At 42.1% G+C, this 17,762-nt stretch overlaps 1 protein-coding gene across 1 annotated transcript in view; it reads left to right on the forward strand.

Annotated features, from left to right (window-relative positions):
* The window catches only part of LOC125527960 (protein HUA2-LIKE 2-like), a 29,391-nt gene extending 12,323 nt beyond the window's left edge, over window positions 1–17,068 (forward strand). The window contains 9 exon segments of the mRNA XM_048692474.1: window positions 8,466–10,415; window positions 12,151–12,601; window positions 13,275–13,380; window positions 13,609–13,721; window positions 13,806–13,987; window positions 15,316–15,763; window positions 15,839–16,404; window positions 16,530–16,590; window positions 16,723–17,068. Coding sequence (XP_048548431.1) covers window positions 8,466–10,415; window positions 12,151–12,601; window positions 13,275–13,380; window positions 13,609–13,721; window positions 13,806–13,987; window positions 15,316–15,763; window positions 15,839–16,297 — 3,709 coding nt within the window. The 3' untranslated portion in view covers window positions 16,298–16,404; window positions 16,530–16,590; window positions 16,723–17,068.
* Window positions 17,069–17,762: the final 694 nt, after the last annotated feature.

Raw genomic sequence — 17,762 nt, forward strand, 5'->3', positions numbered from 1 at the left:
GCATCATACTTGGTTGTGCATCATGCCATGTTTATGTGTTGGTTGTTTACTATGTTGCTTGCTTCTTTCCGGGTTGCTTCTCTTGTTAGTTTCGGTTTCGTTCCGGAGTTTCTTGGACTCGTTCTTCTTTCTTGCGGGATCTCAGGCAAGATGACCATACCCTCGATATCTGTAACATCCCGATTCTTGAAATGTTTAAGAAAAAGTTTTCCAAAAATCAGGGCGAGAAAATTTTCGTTTGGTATCGAAGCTTAAATTGGACTTTTATAATTTGGAGGATTTAATTTGAACTAATACCAACTTAAATTAAATTTGAGTTTTGTTGTTTCTTTTAGTTGGGTTTTATTTTGGTCTTAAGCATATTTAAATATGCAAGTCTGTGTTTTCTTTGATTTCTAAGTTCGTGATATTTTGTTTGAGCTTCTTTTTCATTACTAGATTTTCCTCTTAGGAAAATCAATTTGTTTCCCTCTCTCAAACTTTATACCAAATTCCTGTGGACAGTATGTCTTTCCTCTCTCTTCCCTGTGTCAAGCCCACCTATATTTTTCTCACACCTGAATGGGCCAACGGCCAACTTTTCCTTTCTTCTTTCTCTCCCACTTGGACCAAAGCCAAACTGAGCCAATACCCAGCCAAGCGAGCGCCTCCTCTTCTCTCCCTCTGTACGTTTCAATCTACAGAAGAGCAATAGTGAAGCTGAAACGTACATGCACTAGCACTCCTGATTCTCAAGCGTTCTTAAATCCGTGAGTATATATATGTGTGCCCCTTGCTCCTCTTGCTGACCCATATCAACTCCTCCCTTCTCCCTTCCTCAATCTCTCCAAAACTCTCTCCGAACTGCTGCTGCTCCATGGATGCCGGCGCTCGTTCCCGGTGGCGTAGACCATCTCCATCAGCACCCTTGCGCCCCAAGGTTCCTCTCCACACCACGAATCCATTCAGAGAAGAAAGAACGCGTTCCGTCGACCAGACGCGAACAATTTTGCATGTCCACCAACACTGTTCGTCGAGTTCTTCGCGTCGTTCTGTCAAACTCGGTGAGCAACTATCCAATTCCTTTTGTGCGACTTCAAAACATCATTCAATTTATCTCCTAGACATCATAGTTCCTCCTATTTTTATCGTTGGGTGCGTTGATGCTATCTGTCGCATAAACCGTAGGTCATGGTCACATTTTCATCGTTTTTGTTCATCGTTTGATCTCCCCAGTAGAAGAAACGTTTTATATGGCTGTAGCAATCCCGTAGTGGAGTTAGGTTACTTTGGTTAATCAAGTTTTATTATGGATTTTGGTTGTTTATCGGACTATTTATTAATATATTGTTTTCTTGTGTTCTTGATACGTGTAGGAGTGTGTGTGCTAGCTATCTCATAATTTGTGTGTCTCGTATATATATGATTGCTTGATTTATTTATTTTACCGATTATAGTTATGTGATATTTCTTTCGTGGGGTATGTAGTCGTATGATATTACTATGTACAAGTTTCGGCAAATTATTATTATGTGTGGTAGTTGATCAGTGAACTTTTGTGTTGGTTTGATATTTTTTTATATGTTCATGACATGCCTAGGAGTCGCTCATAATTATTTCATAATTTTAGATGTTAGATGTGACTGACTAGATTTATTGTAAGGATCTCTTTTACTTGTTATATATTTCTAAATTGTCTCATGTGATATTGTTGCATAGCATGTAGCGCTATCTTATGCATGTGTACAATTTTTGTTGAATGTTCGCCATGCTTAAATTCTATAGGATTATTCTAGGCTTTGCTTTGTTCATTGAATCATTAATTACTTCATGTCTTGATTAATTTTAATTGTTGCTTAGCATTGATATATCTTAGATATGGTTCACATGTTCATTTCTATTCATGTCACACGTTGTTTTATTGGTTTGAAATCATGACATGCCTATGATAGTTGTTTAGGTATTTGTCATGTGTGTTCTTGCATAGTTTTCTTTATGCTAGGTTATAGATGTTAAATAAAGTGCTATGTTACTTTAGAACAATTCCATTATAGTTTTCTGTGGCATAACACATTTTGTGTAGTTGTTCCTCTATTTTCGTACATGTCGCCATCCTAGATTACATGGTTGGTTCCTTTATGTCATGATTTAGGTCTTAGTGCTACATAGCATTTGTGCTCGTGGCATAGAACTTAGTTTGTTACTTCTTAGTAATTATCCATGTACTTAACTAGGCAGTAGTTATGCATGATGAATTGCTTGACATATTTTTTAGCACTTTCTCAAGGTCGTGTGTGTTCCATTGGATGCTTTACATGTGTTATATGAGTGTTAGTTTGTACTTTATGATCACACATATGGTTAGCCTTTGCCTGTTAGAGATACATGTTTCCAGTGTATGATCTCATATGACTTAAGTTTGATGCTTCATCAATACCCCGCATGATGATGTGACTGCATAACTAGATTGTATAGCATGTATGTAGCAGTTCATGTATTAGATCATGCCTAGTGGAGTATCTATGTCTTTACAACTATAGATTGTAATAAATAGAAGTGCATGTCATTTTCACTCATTCTAGTATAGTACATTGCTTGATGTCATGATCTGGTTGTCTAACTTGCCTAAATGCTTAGTATGACATGTCCATGTCCTTATAGGACATAACTATGTCCATGTGCTTATATGAGATAACTAGTATGTAAGGTTGTGTGCTCTTGCCATTCTTGATGTTCATGTTAGTTGATATCAACTAAGTTATCTCATTGTTGCGAGTTGTATTATATTAGTATCATAATTTGGCATCTTGTGTGATGATCATTCTTACATAGCGTTATACATTTGTACCTAGTTATAACATTGTTGTATATCTAGATGTCGTTTATGCAAGTGATCTTTCATGTCTTATGGTGTTCCATGTGTTATCATTGTACTTGTGTTGCTCTTATATGATTGACTTGTCTCACGTTACTATTATGAGTTTTGTATATGTCTTGCAATAGTCCATCACATGCTTAGACTAGTTTACCTTTCATGTTAGTTGAGTTGTGTTGTGGTGATATTATTACCGTTAGTGGTTATTGGTATTAGTCGTTCTTTAGTAATAAGACCATGTCCTACTTTAGTATCTTATCATGATCACTCGTTTGTTGATGCATGTGTTATTCGTTGAGACCTCTAGTGATTCTATACTCACATGCCTTGTGTGAAGATGTGTCTTGATTTAGTTGTTTATTTAGTTTTGACCATAGTATTGGATTGGCTCTTGTTATAGCAATGCTCACTATAGTAATTGCGTTTGATGTTTATACTTTGGTTGTTGTTAACCATTATGAATATTTGTATTCATCCTAGTATTTATTTGTGGTTGATAATTACTCTTAACCATATCATGTCTAAGATAGTTGTTCATCCATTTGTTCAATGTGTTGTGTAGTTGTTGTTAATTGTTTGACAAATGAATTAGTTTGATATAATGCAGTTGATTCTATTTCCTTTTAATAATATTTTAGGACTAGACTAAGATCATTTCATTTCATATTGTTGTATGATGTTTCGTTGCTTGACTAGAATGGTTTGTAATGTTGGTTTAGTTGTCTTATAGAATACTTGCTTTTGTTTGATTATATAGTTGTTGTATATGTTTGGTGATGTCGACCTAGTCGCGTGGCCTTAGTTAGAAATGGAAAGCCTTAGAAATTATTTTCTTAAGAAAATTATATTTCAGAAGGAATATTCTCGTACTCTTCTTCTTCACTATTGCTCTTTTTGCCTTGTTACATTCAAATAAAGTTTAAAGTCTATTTCTATCTTTGCTTGCTAGTTGTTCGCTCTACCGCTATGTCGTGCTACCTATCACTTGTTTTTCCAGCCTCTCAAATTGCATGATAGCCTCTAACCTTTTTCAACCATTCTAGCAAACCGTTGTTTGGCTATGTTACCGCTTTTGCTTGGCCCCTCTTATAGCGTTGCTAGTTGCAGGTAAAGTTGAAGTTTGTTTCATGTTGGAACATGGATATGTTGGGATATCACAATATCTCTTATTTTAATTAATGCATCTATATACTTGGTAAAGGGTGGAAGGCTTGGCCTTATGCCTGGTGTTTTGTTCCACTTTTGCCGCTCTAGTTTCCGTCATACCGGTGTTATGTTCCTTAATTTTGCGTTCCTTGCGCGCTTGGGTGTTATGGGAACCCTTGACAGTTTGCTTTGAATAAAACTCCTCCAGCAAGGCCCAACCTTGGTTTTACATTTGCCTAACAACCTAAGCCTTTTTCCCTTGGGTTTCCGGAGCCCGAGGGTCATTTTTATTTTAACCCCCCGGGCCAGTGCTTCTCTAAGTGTTGGTCCGAACTGGGCAACCTGCGAGGCCATCTCGGGGCAACTTGAGGGCTGGTTTTACTCGTAGCTTGACCTATCCGGTGTGCTCTGAGAACGAGATATGTGCAGCTCCTATCGGGATTTGTCGGCACATCGGGCGGCTTTGCTGGTCTTGTTTTATCATTGTTGAAAAGTCTTGTAACCGGGATTCCGAGCCTGATCGGGTCTTCCCGGGAGAAGGAATATCCTTCGTTGACCGGAAGAGCTTGTGATGAGCTAAGTTGGGACACCCCTGCAGGGTTTAAACTTTCAAAAGCCGTGCTTGCGGTTATGTGACAGATGAGAATTTGTTAATGTTCAGTTGTAGAGAACTTGACACTTAACTTAATTAAAATGCATCAATTGTGTGTGTAACCGTGATGGTCTCTTTTTGATGAAGTCCGGGAAGTGAACACGGTTCTTGTGTTTTGGTTGTGCGTAAGTAGTTTCAGGATCACTTCTTGATCACTTTTAGCTTCACGACCGTTGCGTTGCTTCTCTTCTCGCTCTTATTTGCGTATGTTAGCCACCATATTTGCTTAGTGCTTGCTGCAGCTCCACCTCATTACCTTATGCTACCCATAAGCTTAAATAGTCTTGATCTCGCGGGTGTGAGATTGCTGAGTCCTCGTGACTCACGGATACTTCCAAACAGTTGCAGGTGCCGATGATACCAGTGCAGGTGACACCACCGAGCTCAGGTGGGAGCTCGATGAAGATCTTGTTTATTGTTTTGTGTCTTTTCCGGTTGATCAGTAGTGGAGCCCAGTTGGGACGATCGGGGATCTAGCATTTGGGGTTGTCTTTTTTTATTTTGGTTTCGTAGTCGGACCTTGATTGTATTCTGGATGATGTATGTTTAACTTGTTATTTGTGTCAAGTGGCGATTGTAAGCCAACTCTTTATCCCTTTCTTATTCAGCACATGGGATTGTGTGAAGATTACCCAACTTGCGACTAAACCATCATACAGTTATGCCTCTAAGTCGTGTCTCGACACGTGGGAGATATAGCCGCATTGTGGGTGTTACACACCATCTGCCGCATCAAGTACTCCACCTGCAGCCAAAGTAGAGCCTTCAAGAGGGGAACGACGTTGAGACGCTGGTATTTCTTCCGGTGCTCAAGGAGGTCCGGTTAGGATCATGCCAACGCCTCAAAGGAGGTGATGGCACCCTCGGTCGTCGCCGCCACGCGGGGATTTCGCCTTGACTCGTGAGCAAAGACCTCAGATGCAGTGGCAGACCGGACATGGGGAAGAGCATTGGAAAAGACTGACACACATGTAGGGGGGAAGCCTAGGAATGTTGATGTCGCAGGAGTGGGCACCTGCCAGCGTAGCGCCAGCAGGCCGGCCACCGCCGGGAGTGCGTCTAGCTGGCGACAATAGTAACCTGCAACGCGCTGCCGCCGCGCTCGGCCCGCAGCCTTTGTCGCCAGGATCTGTCAGGGCACAACATAGCAGCAACCGTCAGGGTTGCTGCGCGCGCGCTCACCAGCTCAGCGACATCCATCGACGGCGGGTGGGAGGAGGGAGAAGGGTGGGTGGGGGCAGAGTCGTTGTCACGGACCAGGGCGATCCCGCGGCCACAACTCTGCCGCTCATTGCAGTCACCAGCCGCTGCCATAGCACCGCCACCGCGAGGGGAGGGAGGGGAAGGAAGGGGGCTTGCTGGTGGCTAGGGTTTCGCCATTGGGAGCGACACGGGGGCTCCAAGGGTGTAATAGTCTCTTTCTACGCAACTACCAACATGTTCAGTTGAAATTGTCATATGGAGTTCTACAACCAATAATACATTGGTGTACAAGCCAAGGGAATAACCCGCTCCTTGACCTTTAGGAGTAGAATAATTCCTTAATTGTCCCTTTCTTAAAATGTGCTCTCCCTGTTTGGCCTAAATTTTTTATTTCTTCCCTATTTTATACAAAATGTAACTTCTGTTCATTATGGACGCTTCTGTCCATTTTTGCCTCTAACGGTGTTAAGTGCAATGTGAAAAGACTATTTTACCCCTGGTGTAGCACACCATTTTAAAAAAACAAATCCATCTCGATCGCGTCCTACTGTTCGCCCACTCCTACCGCTGCCACAAGGCCGAGTGGGTTGCCGCTGTGTTCTGCCCAACGAGTTCGGCGTGTCCTATGCCAACTGCTTCTGGGAGATGGGGCAGCCCTGCTGTCTCCCTGTCTACCGCAGCTGCCCTGAGGCCGCGGCTGTTCCCACTCCTCATGGAGCTCTCTTCCAAGCCCACCGTCCCTGCCAGCCTTCTCCCTCCTGACATCAACGATGACGACGCAAACAACGAAACCGCAGACCGATCCTTCGTGCTGGACACTCGGTGGTTGGATGTGCAACCGTAAAAGTTGGTGATCTAGATGGTACTCACGAGCGAGGCACCGATGAAGGAGGATGCGGAGCGGCGAGGTGGCCCTGGCGTCGGTATCAGCGGCACCTCCGAAGCCGGACACAAGAGGATGCAGGGCAGCAGTTCCAGGGCGGTGACTGCTACTTGCTTTCAGAAGGCAGCAGTTCCAGGGCCCATTTGGCAATTCGTCCGGCCGCATCCTTGATATTACTGATGATTTTGGACATGGGTACTTGGCTTACCATCGTAATGGGGCAAGTCTGAAAATAATGCTGCAGTTTCCGGGATGCCATGAACACGGCGAAAGTAATCTTCTGATAATGTGGGTATCGGATTTTGCATGGAGAAAGCACCTTGGAAACGTAGTAAACTGGCCGCTGGACTTTATAAGCATGACCATCCTCCTTGCATTCAACCACCATGAATGCACTTACTGCAATCACCACCTGGTTGGTGGCTTATATGTACAACAACATCTGCTCACCGTCCCGGGGTGCTGCGAGGGTTGGGTTGGTCACTGGCAATTGCTTGATCTCTTCCAGGGGCTGCTTTTGCCTCATCGGTCTAGACGAACACCTTTGTTTTCTTCAGGAGCCGGTACAGAGGGAGCGCCTTCTCTCTGATCCGGAATATAAATCGGCTCAGAGAGGCGACACAGCCGGCCAGCTTTTGAACGTCCTTAGCTCGGTCGGCGTGCTCAACTTGGAGAGCGCCGTGATCTTCTCTGACAGAATGGAGTCTGACATGTGTTGGTTTGTCACATGTGGGAGTAGAGGGCCCAATTGCACATAATAGATTTCTTTGAAGTTAATTTCAATCTCTCAGTATTTTGAAACAAACGAGTTGTGCGTAACATATGACTTCTAAATGTGATGATAGATGTTGTGTACCAGTAACTACAAAATAGGTGCCATATTAGAATATGCACAGTCAAAACTTTGAACATATCGTTTAGACGCTAATATGTAATACTTAGACTGACGCATAGAAATAATATTACAGATTTGTCATCAAAAGTAACAATATTACATCAAAAAATTAAAACAAAATATCTAGTGCAAAGGATGTTGATAGAATATTACTATAATAAAATAGTGATAAACATAGAGCAAGGTTTAGATAATACCTTTATACCGAAGGCACCTTTTGTGTGTTGGAATATACTCTTGGTAAGTGTCACTAGATGAAGTGAGATGCGAAGCAGGTAGCTTTCATACAATTAACCCAGTATGCTGGAGAACTAGTGGTTGGGGCGCACCATTGCGCTCCTCCTGAGATGAAGCTGTGCGCTCGTTTCCGCTCCCCACGTGGGTCTTCACCTCCATCTAACAAAAAGCGCTCATGTCCATAAAAAAAAACCTTCCCTCACCTCCATCTAAAAAAATCATTATAAAAAAAACCCTCTTCTCCATCCTAATTTTTTTCCTCACCTCAGCCAACCAGCGAGTGCCACATGGCATAACCCACTGCCTGCCCAGTTTTTCCCCCTTAATGGGTTTAATTGCAGCATAATTACAAAAATGGGAAATGCAGTACTGAAGGCAGCTTCAGTAACATACCAAGTCTTTTACTTAAAGCTTACTATATAGGACAATACTGTTTGTCACATGTAACAGTTATGAGGGGGTCCTTTTGCATTGAGTTTTGACCCAGCAGGGCAAGGTGTGCAGAGAACATGTGTTAGGGAACTGAATTACCATAACTAAGACATGACACCTGTTTTCTCTTTTCATGTCTGACCGCTCGTTCTTTCTACTGTAGTGCTTTCTGCAACTATGCAGAACTGGAGGCGTTCACTGAGGAGAAAAGGAGGTCTTTACTTGCTAAGCGACATGGCAAAGGGGCTGATTTTGTAAGAGCAGTTGGTGAGATAATTGATGTTTACGATTCTTTGAAGAAAGATAATAACAAGCTTGATCTTACTGCCGATGAAGTGAAACCAGGTGAAGAAAATCTTGGTGATAGTAATAGCAGATTGGATACGAAAGATCTAGCTAAGAGCTCTAACATGTGTAGTGATAAAAAATTAGAAGACCATTCAGTCACTGCAAGAGATCGCGGCTTGGTCACTGCTGATGCGCCTTCTGTCACTTTAGTCGGGAGTGAGCGATGCGTTGTAAATTCTGCTCCTGACGGGCCCACAGAAAACATATCCATGCTTGACGAGATGAGGAATATCCCTTTGTCTGCTAGTTCATTTTCGAAAAAAAAGCTAAGGGATGCATACTCTCAGAACTGCTACACACGGAGTAGGGCTCTAGCTTTGCGGATGTCGAGAAGTTCATCGAGTGTTGTAAACAGAAAAGTTCAGGGTTCTTGTAAGCTTTTGGGTGAAACCAGTTTGGCTTCTGTTGATTTGGTTTCTGATGACAATAAGGAAGATTTGACTGTTCTTAAATACCCAGAGCATGACAAAGCGAACTCAGGCACCCTTTCTATGCTGGATGAGGTTTGTGTGCATTCAAGTGTAGGCACCTTCAATCAACCTGGAACTCCTGGGGCTAGTGACTGCAATAAAAATTTGTCTTCTACTGCTAAGGTAGATAATACCTGTGACAGTGAAGCATCTCAAAATGGAGCTTCAGCGATAGAATTAAAATCAAATGGTGCGTCAAGTTTTCCCATGAAGTCAACAGTAATTTTCAAGAGAAAAAGGAAGCCAAATAGAAACTGGGTTCCTCATGCTACAGATTGTATGACAACCAATAAGGACGAGGAATTCGAGGTTGAGTTGAGTGGAAGACTCACAGATTCTCCAAATTCAAAGAATGAATTTAATAAGTCAGACGGAGATGAACACTTGCCGTTGGTCAAAAGAGCAAGGGTTCGAATGGGAAGGCCTCAGTCAGTGGCTTCACCAAAGACAGTTGGCCAGATTGATGTCCCTAATAATAGATCAGGGCTTGCTGCACCTGCTGACCACTCTGTTATGCATATTAGCAATGCTTCTTCAGCTGACCAGTCATCCATATTAAACATACCTGTCCTGCTAGGGGATGGTCACTCTGTCTGGAAGAATAAAGAATACCAACCAAGGGGTTTAACATTGGATGTGGAAGCTGCTTTGCCACCATCAAAACGCCTCCATCGTGCTTTAGAAGCTATGTCTGCTAATGTTGCGGAAACTATTAGTAGTCTTCCTGAAGAGAGAGGATCAAAGCAGTTGATTCTAAATGGTTGTGTGTCTGCAGAAAACAGCCATTCTAGTAAATCGGCAGACACAGTAGTCACAAGCCCTAGCAGATCTGGAATAATTGAAAGCCTTGGATCATCAGGCATGCAATTAATGCATAGCTCAACAGGCCAAACACACACCTCAGGATCAATTTTACAGAATAAAAATGTAGTTGTTTCCATGAAACTGAATGAGCCTGCCCTTGATGTGACACAGACCATAGCTGTACATGATCGGTTATCATCTTCTCGGAAACCTAGCTATAATGATGTCTCCAAGCTAATCAGCTACAGTAGTGATACAAAACCAATCGGCTGCCCTGCTTTTGATGTTAACAGGAGTGATGACAGATGCGGTGAGCCAGTTGACGGGCCAAAGTTTCTTCTCTCTGATAATAATGTGAACAGTGATTCAGTATCACGTGGTGATACTGTTTTAGCATCAGCAATCAATATTTGTGATACCACAAGCTCCTCTTCATTGGCTACCAAGTCTTCTAGTATACAGTCTGATGCAGATACCCGAACATCTGAAGTGTAAGCTCTATCTTTCATGTCAAAGTAAATCTTTGCTTTTGTATGCACAATTATTTGTGTACACTGATATGTTCCATATCTTCATGACTTCATGTCGGCCATCTTTCTCCAACAATTTTACAGCACCTGCAATTTCTTTTATGGTCATGTTTTGGTGGATTTTGTGTTACAATTGTTTTTTACTTGTGTAGAATGATGTTACCATGTAATGCATAGTTGTTTCATCTGAAATATACTATTGAAGCTGTATGTTTGGATAGACATTGATTACATGACCTATTTAAAAGAAGGGTGGTATGGCTTGAAATATGCAATTCATCCATATTAGGCATATCTATAATAATACACAATCTGTTGGCGTCAAGGATAATATGTGCTATCCCTGGTGGGCTATCTTCATCCACCATCTGTTCAATCCTGAGATTCGGGTATGTGCTATGAGGGCAATCTCTGGTGGTTTTACAGGAAGGAATGGCAAACTACACCCTCGTGTAGTTATTGCTAACTAACTAAAGCCGTGATAGCTGACATGGTACACGGTGCATTAATTGTACAACAGACATGCTAGACATTTTTCTCATGCAATGATGGCACGGCTTCAGTTGTGGCTTTTATATATTGCTAGTACAACAGGAGTTTATGCTGGCATAATCTGAGATCTTGCCCTGCTTGAAACTTAGAAAAATTGGTGGAGATGAGCGTTAATTCTCACTTAATGTTGCCTTCCGTATTATATTCCAAATTAAATTTTCTTCCAAATTTCATTAATCCACAGTGTAATATGTTTCCATCCATGTAGATGCTCTGCCTCTGGATACTAAATTGCTTGGGTAAGTGATATGACTAGCATTTTGGTTGCACTTACCGACGATATACTTATTACTTCTGTATTTCTTATTTATATTTTTGAGCTGGATGCTCCAAATTTTCTATGCAAATTTGATGCTTTATGAGTTGGATATTCGGAATTATCTAATTATAGTTTATTTGGTCATATATGATAAATTCGTCCATGTTGCATATATGTGGATGGCTGGATGCTCTGTTGACTTTTTGAGGGATATTTCATTTATCCTGCACAATCCTTTCTTAATAATGAGAATTGTGGTACTCCCTCTGATTCAGAAATATGAGGCGTATTTTGACTGTCCAAGCTCAATATTTTGCTGTAAGTTGCCTGCATAATATTTTATGAGCAGTTGTAAAATTAGCAAACATAAGGTGCTTTTGAATATGAATCCAATGGCAACAATTGTGTGTCACATAACCCTGGTATTTTTGGCTTAATTATTGGTCAATGCTTGGAACTTGGCAGTGGGAATGCGACCTATACATCTGAATTCGAAGGTGTACTGTCTATCTAGCCCCATATGCCCCTAATGATGAATTTGTGCCCCTTCTATTCATCTACACGCCGCTCTTTGGAATAGTGAATTTTGTGTGTGTTATATTCTGCTTTCCTGATCCCCACTGAAAACTCAGTTGTCTCCTGGTGATTAGCCACTTGAATAGTGATTGAACTCTTTCACTTCAACCAAACCATGCCTCATAATCAGTATAACACTTTGTACATTCTGAGTGCAGCATCCAGTTTACCGAGTTGAATATATGTTGGATATGTCTCCCAACTTCACAGTTGCCTTTGCCCTGTCTGATATCTTTTTTATCTTACCTTCCAGTTGGTTCTTATATTAATAATGCAGCCTTATAAAGCATAATGATACTTTATCTTTAGGCACACCTTCTCAGCTTTGGCATTGAAAGAACTGAACCACAGAAACCTGAAGGATAGGTGCACGTCTCCAGATGCAATGCCTATGAAAGAACTCATTGCTGTTGCCCAAGCTAGAAGGTTCTCTCGGTCAACTTCCTTTTCAGATTACTTCTTGAACGGCAAGTATATTTCTAAACCTTTGGTCAGCACACCTCTTAAGGAAGGACAGGGACAGCTTTCACCTTCGAATCAGATAGACAGGTCCACCTCTACAAATGACAGTGTTCATTCTAGGAGTCGTTCTGATAACCCACAAGAGAATGATGTGAAAAAAGTAGCAAGGAGCAACGAGGCTAATGCAGCACGGAAGGCTTTTGGAGCTTTTCTTGGTATGCTGACAAGAACAAAAGAAAACATAGCATGTGCAACACGTCTTGCTATTGATTGCGCTAAACATGGCATTGCTTGGGAGGTTAGACCATGCATATCTGTACTTTGTTTTTACTGTTAGATCTTTGCCGTTATGCTTTTTTTAGGGTTGTCATGAGTTTCTTGTTTGTAGATTTATTCAACACGGTCAATTTTTGTACTTGTTGGTGGATTGGCAATTATTTGGGTTCTTCGTGTACTTAGCCTGGTTTGATGCCATGTTCTTCATGCCAACCACCAGTTCTTCTATATTATTTGCCGTGGGGAATCACTGGGTAGCTCAATGGTGGCATATGGTTGTGCTACCAAGGAACCCTTGTTTGATTCCACCTCCCTTTTAAGAACACGTCAGGGATGATGGTACCCCTGAGCGTCTTCGTTATATTATGTGATGTGATTGTGACCTATGCGGAACAAAATTTCGCCAGTAGAAATGGTGAAAGCGGCATATCTCTAATATATAGTTTCTTGTTTCTTTTTATGCCTTTGATATGTTATGGCAATCTATATTAGAACTTGTGGACTTGGAACTAACGAGGGATAATGCTTGCAGTCATTGCATTACTTACCACTTGCGAATTCTAAGTTAGTTGACGAAATCTTATTTTTACAGACAGCATGCTATTTTCAGCTTGCCAATACAAAGATAAACATGTCTGTCCATGCAACCAATTGCTATCAAGTTTTTCTAACACAGTTTTTCCTCCACTGTCTAGGCGATTGATATTATTGTTGAATGCATGGAAAAGGAAAATTTATATAAGAGGGTGGACCTTTTCTTTCTTATTGATTCAATAACTCAATGCTCTTGAAATCAGAAAGGTAACTTTGTCTTTGTCTTTGCCTTTGTCTTTGTCTATGCATGCGTATTAATTTTCAGCACTGTAGGAAATTCTGCAGGTGGAACTGGTGATGTTGTTGTTGTTGTGTTGTTGTTGTTGTTGTTGTTGTTGTTCGTCGTCGTTGTCGTCTTTGTCTTTGTTGTTGTCTTTGTCTTTGTCTTTGTCTATGCACGCGTATTAATTTTCAGCACTGTAGGGAATTCTGCAGGTGGAACTGGTGATGTATTCCCCTCCGTTGTTCAGGTGGTTCTGCCTCGTTTACTTTATGCCGCCGCACCTCCTGGAAATTCGGCATGGGAGAATCGAAGGCAATGTCTCAAGGCAAGTGCCTTCATAATCTGGTAGAATAGATGGCATATACAATGTTCCTTTCCCCACCCCTTACATGTTTTTATTTATTATTAGGTTCTGAAACTTTGGCTTGAGAGGAAAACACTTCCAGAATACATCATTCGTCACCATATTAGAGAACTCGAGGTTATCAATGAGGCATCTTTTGGCAGCTCTCGCCGTCCTTCAAGGACAGAGAGAGCTTTAAATGACCCATTGCGTGATAACGAAGGAATGCTTGTTGATGAGTATGGGAGGTATGCTAGCCAACTTAAACAACCGTCAATCGTGGCCCTTCTGTTCAAGCATTGAATAATGGTGTTAACTTTTAAGTGATATGTATTAGTGTGAATGCTTCTGTTTTTCTATGTGCTCACACAATTTGAGACGATGATGACTAGATGACATAGGCCATACCTAAAATTGGATCATTCTGAAAGCTCTTGGTAGGCCAGGTTAGAGTATGCTTTATGCCTATACAGCTATATCCTTATCGCCATGCATGAAGAGAGCCATTTGGTGTTTCGACACCCCATGCCTCAAACATTGGAAGCAGGCAATATTGTGGCAGGAACTCATCTGCACTTTGATGTAGAGTGGAACCCTAATCGGCCGATCTTTCACGAAAGGAGCGGATCCCGCGAAGAACACGAAGAACACGAGGGGAAACACGAGGAGAAACACGAGAGAATCACTCAAACCAACAAGAACGATCACACATGTGCTAGATCCTCGAAACACAAAGAGAGATACACGATCCAAAGTCAACAAAGGACGATACAAGAGGTAACCGGTTCTTCTCCGTGAGGAGGTCTTGAATCCACAAAGGGATCTTCCCGTGAGGGGTCTTCAATCCAAGGTGGATCTTCTCCGTAGAGGGGCCGCGGTCTCTCTCGTGGAGTAGATCCGACATGGATGAGCAATGCTCTATCTTTACATGGGGATGATCGTAGGATGCTCCGCATCACACTTCTAGAATTTTGAGTACGACTATTATGCATTGGGCCTTGGTTGATCGTTAAAGCAGCGAGCTACGATGTATTAATGACACCAGCACCCAACTGGCAAGTATTCCCTCCGTTCCAAAATAGATGACTCGACTTTGTACTAACTTTATTACAAAGTTAGTATAAAATTGGGTCATCTATTTTGAAACGGAGGGAGTATTTGATAAAACCCACCAAGATTGAAATGAACCACCTGCCCTTTTTTCTATGCTAGCACATTAGCAAGAAAATGTAAAGAATTATCACTGGATTATAGGAGAGGACTCGGTACAGTCGTTTGATACTGAACTATTTGTAACACACACTCTTTATAATATACATGAGAAAAATCTGTTGATACACAAGATGTGCCATGCACATGATTCATATGATCATGCATACTGCATGCAGTGCAGAATTGCCGCGTGGCACTGTCATCATAGTTGATTTCACGATTTGTGCCAAGAGGGCCTTTGTTTTAATCCCTCGCTACGTTAGTCTACCAAAGCACACTGACTTGTGTTGAACTATGCAGCAGCATCTTTTGTTCATGGCTCCCTCTGGTTCCCCTTGTTTACATTCTTCATTATTTTCCTCAGCAATGCTGGTTTTCACATACCAAACTTAATTTGCACGAAAGTACTTGAAGACGATGAAGGAAGCTCCTCTGAGGACATTAGTTTTGAAGCCGTCACGCCTGAACATGAGGCTCCAGGTGTTGATGAGAAGGGAGAATCTCAAATACCTGTAGAGAAGCATGGGCTCATCCTTTAAGATGTTGATGGCGAGCTTGAGATGGAGGATGTAGCTCCACCATCTGAAGCTGAAGCTAGTACCAGATCCCAACCAGAGCGAAGTGATACCTGCACACCATCTTATCACCATCCTTCAGATAACGGTCCTCCCCTCCCGAACAATTGGCCTCCATCACCCCCACCATTGCCATCATCTCCTCCACCTGTTCCCGTTGCTCAGAGAACGCAGTTGCAGGCAACTTCACAAATGGCATCTGATCCAGTTGGGCCGCATCCGGCAGTTGCTACTTATGTATGCACATTTTCTCCGCATGCAGGCATTTAGCTTTGTTGTATTGTGAAATTAATCCCTGACCCCCTTTTGCAGAATGTTCAAAGTCAGCAGCCACATTCTATCGTGGAGCACCCACACAGCATGAATCTCTCGGTAGCTCCGTTGCAGCCTCCATCATTCTGCAATTTGGGATATGGCGTGCATCGAAATCAGATTGCACCACTCAATTCAACTGGACCTCATGGCAATTTCGCTACACCACCAGCACCATACCATGGAAATAACTACCATCAACGTCCCACTGCATCAATGCCTAATGAGGGATATCATATGCAGCGACCGCCCCCTCCGCCTCCAAGTCAATTCCCTCATATGCCATCAGAACCTAATAAAAGACCACAACAATGGAGTAATAACTCCTTGTCTTATCCTGAGAGCCATCGTTATAATGGGCATGATCGATATCATCACAGACATGATAGCATGCATCACGGGAATGATAGGAGACACCACTTGAATGATATCACCATGATATCATCACATGATCGATAGCATGTATCACCATGATGAAAGAGGACATCATCACTTTGACGAGAGAGCTATTTGGGGACCGATGCTCCATGACCCTAACAGGGGAAGATTTCCTCCTTTTCCGCCAGGTACTTTTCTTATTTAGCATGGTTATATCATTTCAACATGGAGAATTCTCCTGCTGTGCAATGGTGGGGGGCGCACAAAGATGCCAACTGACCAACCCGGACTTAGTCTTCTATCTTAATTTCAGAGTGGTGGAAATGAGTCTTGAATCCCTCACTTCAATAAATAAATACGTAAACGATCAAATTGTGAGCCTTTTCTTAGTTTGCATTTTTTTAATATTTCATGCTATGCAGTTCCCTCGAGAACACTAGTTCACTGCTATTTTATCACCTAGTATAGTATCGAGCTGATTTCATCTGTTCCTGATTGTTATCCAGGACCACCTACTCCAGACCATTTTGAAGCATCTGCAGCGCCAATGCAATTTGGACGTCCATCAGATCCTCCGCCAGGTGGGTGGTCTATGGATCTTCAAGTTCCTCATGTGGCAGGAGGTATGTTACAACTCACCCTGCACTGTTCTGTTTTCTGTTGTGAGTTGCATCTATTTGCCCGATCGTCTCTACTATTACAAGTCAAGTTGTCTAGACAATCCAATTCCAGTTCCTTAGTATTCCGTGCTACTTAAAAAAAACCTACTCTGTAATTTCATAGATGGCTTTTGTGTTGTTTGAAGCTGCTATATTATTATGCTACTATAAAAGAAAAATCAATTTTTAATCTTCTAGTGAGTTATCAATAATTCCTCCTATTAATGTTTGTGTTGCACTATATAAATGATAGAGGCGAGGGTCCCGATCTTTCGATGAGATGATAGCTATCGTTTTCTGTGGGAGTCGACCTTGACGATCCGACTACGAACGTGCGAGACGTCGCGCCTTAGCAATCGCTAAACCAACTTCCGAGGGGTTATTGACCACGCCGGAGCACGATCAACCTGACCACGAGGGCCTGTTTCCTGCGAGCAAACGAAGAACAAGCAAGAAACTGAGATTGCAATCTGGATATTGCGAATATAAGATGAAAGCTTTATTGATCAAGGTGGGGTTCTGTGACGTCTTGGTCTGGTCGTTGGACACAAACGAAGTACGCGAAGTTGCAGCTATGGCGAACTTTTAATCTAAACAAAACCCAAAGTCTAAACGATGCCCTAAGGGCTGTATATATGGAGGAAGAGAGGGGAATTTCGTGGCCCTTGAGGGTGGGGTCCGAAACCAACCCTAACTCTTGTTTCCCCACACATACGGACTCTAAAAATAGCCTATACTTAAGTATTTCGAAATTACATGGGCCTGGCCCATTAATAAGGTGACGCAGCACCTAGAATAGCCTATGGACGAATATTATGAAGTGGCATCTTGTATATTTCGTCCATGGCTTCATGCACTCCTTATGGCGGCTTCAAAGTCCTGAAATC

The sequence above is a fragment of the Triticum urartu genome, unplaced genomic scaffold (genome assembly GCF_003073215.2).
Source record: "Triticum urartu cultivar G1812 unplaced genomic scaffold, Tu2.1 TuUngrouped_contig_453, whole genome shotgun sequence".
Classification (NCBI taxonomy): domain Eukaryota; kingdom Viridiplantae; phylum Streptophyta; class Magnoliopsida; order Poales; family Poaceae; genus Triticum; species Triticum urartu.